This window comes from Penaeus japonicus, unplaced genomic scaffold (assembly GCF_977035675.1).
Source record: "Penaeus japonicus unplaced genomic scaffold, GWHDUDI00000001_assembly GWHDUDI00000020, whole genome shotgun sequence".
NCBI lineage: Eukaryota > Metazoa > Arthropoda > Malacostraca > Decapoda > Penaeidae > Penaeus > Penaeus japonicus.
Genome location: NW_028234422.1, coordinates 23,181,214 through 23,185,865, shown reverse-complemented (window position 1 = coordinate 23,185,865; position 4,652 = coordinate 23,181,214). Strand labels below are relative to the sequence as shown.

The 4,652-nt window shown below is 34.0% G+C and overlaps 1 protein-coding gene across 5 annotated transcripts in view; it reads left to right on the top strand.

The window, feature by feature from the left end:
• mTerf3 (mitochondrial transcription termination factor 3) overlaps window positions 1–4,240 on the top strand; it is a 15,408-nt gene extending 11,168 nt beyond the window's left edge. For all 5 annotated transcript variants that reach the window (XM_086548123.1, XM_086548121.1, XM_086548122.1 and 2 more), the window contains 5 exons: window positions 45–167; window positions 1,288–1,470; window positions 2,522–2,645; window positions 2,936–3,026; window positions 3,386–4,240. In XM_086548123.1, coding sequence (XP_086404249.1) covers window positions 45–167; window positions 1,288–1,470; window positions 2,522–2,645; window positions 2,936–3,026; window positions 3,386–3,663 — 799 coding nt within the window. In that variant the 3' untranslated portion in view covers window positions 3,664–4,240. The remainder of the gene's footprint in view (window positions 1–44; window positions 168–1,287; window positions 1,471–2,521; window positions 2,646–2,935; window positions 3,027–3,385) is intronic.
• The last annotated feature ends 412 nt before the right edge of the window (window positions 4,241–4,652 follow it).

Sequence of the window (4,652 nt, the reverse complement as noted above, 5' to 3'; positions counted from 1 at the left end):
GCTAGTCATGACTACACTTTTTCATAATGAACTTCACTCTTCAGATCTACTACACTGCAAGAAATGGTGAAGCTTGGTGTTGACATCAGCAGATGGGAGAAGAGAAAAGGCATCAGTTCATATATCTTGAAACTGGAATTTCAGCGTGATATGAAGCAGCACATAATGTAAGTATAATGCAATGTACGTGTCAAAACTTCCAGATTTTCAAAAAGGCAAAATTAATCTTTTACAGTTTTTAGTAAAGTAGTCCCAGAAGACCTTAAGCCAAACCTGCATGATTCGTATACACTGCCACAACAGTTTCATGTTTCTGAAACCTCCTTATTTAGTCTCAGGGAACATCAACTATTTTCAGGGGGGCAGGGCTAGACTGCTGGGAGAATGGCCTATATGCATATCAAATTTTGCTTTTTCAATATCCATGTGGCCTATCTGCATATCAAATTTTGCCCCTTCAATATCCATGTGGAAGAAAAAGAGTATGATGCTGCTTCTGCGTCCTTTATACTGCAGCTTTTTCATGTGTTTGTGAAGATAAACGGTTGTAAACTAATGGGCTGTGACTGTATATTGAAGTTGAAGTTGAACAGGGATAATGTTGTTATGCATGTCAAAGAATTGGTACACCATCTCATTTCCCACCCTCCAATATTTCTTGATTTTCAGAAGAGGATATTCTAGAAACACCCACGAATTAGATTACCGCTTGGTTTCATGCACACTACATGTACACACCCACACTACACACACACACAAACATTTCACGCAGTACATTACACTACAAACATTCATTACACGCTTACTACATGCACACTACATGCACATACATACCACATTGCATAGGCACTCTCACTAAGTGCACACACGAAAACCACACATGTATGCACAATCACACTATACTACAGCTGACATCACATCATTTCAGATTTTATTTATATATGAATTTTCTCTGTCACCAATTTGACTTGTGACGTGTTATGTATGGTCCCCCCTTTTATCTATTTTGCCTAAACTTATTGCAAGATCGTCTTATGTCACCAAAATGCATTTGATGGGTACTGGAGATCTGAGCTTAAGTCTAAAATGGTCAGTGCACCTTTAAAGTGGATTCAAAACCCCAAAAGTTTATATATTTATTTTTAATTCTAAGAAAAAACATGGAAATTCCAGATCTCTTGTTGGTAAGAATATAAAAAAGAACATTGGAAGATAGTTTGACATACAGTGTTTGCTCAAAATTAAAATATAAAACATTTTCTTAACCCTTTTTTTTTCTTTTTACAGGTTCCTTCATCATCAGGGTGTAAAACCAGAAGATCTTGGACGCTGGCTTACTCTGAATCCTCTAATATTTCGTGAAAAAATTGAAGATCTTCAATCCCGTATAAATTATCTTGAGGCAGTGAAATTTAACAAGGATGAAATTGCGCGTTTGGTGTCACGCAATCCCCACTGGTTGTTATTTAGGTAAGGATTTTTTTTTTTTTTTCAGAATTAGAAGGCTTCTTATGTATTGTTCCATTTAGATTTGAAACAACTTTTCCCAATTAGATTAAGGTGTCGAGTTTTGATTGACCCTAAAATTGTGAAAAGGAGACAAACGATGTTACTACAGAGGCTACGTGTAAAAATCTGAAGCAAAACTAAGAAGTTCTTAGTGATTTTCCAGGGAAAGGTTTGAGACATGATATGGACAAAGATTTTTGGAAGTGCTCTGCTAATTTTGTAAAAATTAGAAATAGATATTAATGACATTGTTTCATTATATATTACAGCACACCATAATAGATAAATTACTCTTTATTTAGCTGTTATTAGTAACAATAGTTTCTTATAAAAGTACAAGAACTGTTACGTGTACATAATTCCATTTTTTCTCCTTAACCCATTAGCAGTGGATGGCATGATTTGCTGCAAAGGCAGAGTCGGTCATAGACGTGGATGGCATCTTGCCAGACATGTAAAATAGCCATCCTACTGCATAGACCTTTTTTTAATACCGCGACCAATGTGTTAAATGAGTTTGAAATGTCAAATTTTCTAGGAGTTCCTGTCTCTATTTTAAAGAAAGGTTTAATTGATGGCAGCAGATTCAATGCAGTATAAATGATGTAAATAGACTTAAAATTGGAGTATTTGATTTGTTTTTTCACAAATGGTTTCTTGTGTATCTGCATTTAAATCTTACACATTTTTAGGGATTCTTGAAGGTGATTTAAAATCAGCTAAATCTACTCACCATGGCCTTTATGATGTTCATGTAAGAAAGTGAAAGTTATATTATAATATGTTATCATATTTCATCAGGTGACTGCAGGTAATGCTATCACTTTCACACTTTCTGCTGATTTAACAGTTATTTGATAGTAGGAAAACTCATTGTCAATTCCTTGTTACTAGTTTGTTTTCATAATAGGTATTTCGTATTTAGAGTGAAGTTGGAATGCATACATACTGTACGCTTCCTGGACGTATGATTGTATTTGAAATGTATTATATTGACCCATTGTTTTTGCAGTACTGTCAGAATTGACAACCGCCTTGGTTTTTTTCAACGTATGTGTGACCTAAGTAGAGATGAAGTTCGTGCTGTAGCAGTAAAGGAGCCACGATTGGTTACGCATAACCTCCATCATATCAAGGTATTTTTATGCATTTTTCTGTTCTAATAAACTGAAGTGGAGATAAGTAAAGTTTTAGTAGAATAGACAAGAGTCTTTCATTATGGAAGCATGAACTAAATACATATTGTACCGGACTTGCCCATTACCATTCTTTACCAAAACAGTGCCAGAGTGAATTTTACTTTATATGCAATTCATTACTTCTAAGCCTTTTAAAAAAGAGTGGCATTTGAAATAGTGTAATGGTGTAGATATTGCATTTGATTTTTAAATATTTTGATCAATTTTGTATCTTCCTCCTTCCCTAGAGGACATCCTTTGCTGTTAGTGAGGAGATGGGCTTCAGTAAAGATGAGATGAAATGTTTGATATTATCCACCCCAAAATTATGGATTATGCGTAAGTAACTGAAGGCAACCGCCCTAGAATCTGGCAGGGTTAAGAAAAGTGTTTTGTCTTTCCATTGTTTATCACTAATTTGTTTTGCACTTGCAACAGCTCTTTGAAAATATTAGTAATGATTAATTTTTATCACCATGCATGTCCTTTTTCAACTTATTACAAACTTTGAATTAAAAGTCAGTAATTTTTTTCTTTGTTTCTCAGTTCATGTTGATTGCACTTAGTTATGAAAATTAAATGTTTTACCATCACTCATTTGTATAAGTGTGAACAGTTTAAAGTAAAAAGTAACCAATAAAATAAACAACAACAGTTATTTGATTGCATTATGTAATATTTTAAAATTATTCTTGCAGATGGCCCCTCATTACTACGAAGGTTCAACTATACGCACAATGAAATGGGATTATCACACAGTCTACTTGTAAAGTTTCCAAAGATTTTACAGTCACGGGAAATTAGGTTAAAGCAACGTCACATTTTCCTGAAGAATCTTGGTCGGGCCCAGTATGATCCTAGGAAACCGAACTACGTATCTCCGGCTTCATTGATAGAGGGCAATGATTTGGATTTTTGCAATAATGTCGCAAAAAGCGCTATTCAAGATTTTAACATATTTCTCAAGACACTCTAGTTCTCTATTATTATGCCAGCATCTTTTGCCTTATCTCATACCCTTTGAATGTGATAATTAACTATTTGTCTGGAAAGGTTTCTTTACCTTACAGTAAATTAAGCCATTACCTACGAGGGATAGATTTACTTACCTAGGCTGCAGGGTTTTATTTCAGAGCGAGGCTGCTTCATGCAACATAACTTTTCCCACTCTATTTTAGTCACTCACTGTAGAGCTATTTTTGTGTTTTATATTGTGTGTGATTTATTGTATTTAGAGACATATCTGTCATATCACAGGTGCTATCAATTCTGCAGTTGACTAAAATTGTAGTTTAGGGTCCATATCTGCTCATTTTTTTTCTTTATACTCAGTGTGATAGAAGTATTGTTTTTATGGGAGGACAAAAAGCAACTTTATTTTTTTGTATTTCATATCATCACTCCCTCATTACTCATTGCACAATAAAATAACAGTGATCTAAAATCCCCAAACGTCATGACGCCTGTCATCAGGCCAGAGCTGCTGCGTTAAGTATGATGAAAAATGTGTGACCCGTCATTAACGGGGGTTAAAGAATGAAAATACAGAAAAATTATCACTTTTATTTAATACCTTCCCGATTCATATGATCTTACATAACAGGTTTGTACAGACTGCTCTGCAGAAATATGACAAAGACCTGAGTAAAGTTAATGTCAACATTGAATTTATTTGAATATTTCTCAAACTACCCTTGTATTCTACAATTACACCCCTCTTACTTTTGTCTTGATTAAAAAAAAAAAAAAAAAAAAAAAAAAAAAAAAGATGTTTACAAAGAATCGATTATATTGACACACCATCTGTGACTGTGTTAATAATACTTTCAAAAGGCAATGGGCCCATTACAAAACTACCATTAGGTGGTTATATTATTTATTTAGTTGTTATTGGTAACAAAAGGTTTCTTGAAAAATACAAGTGCTTTAAAGTTAGAAATGTCATATTTCAAGGTTATCTCTAAA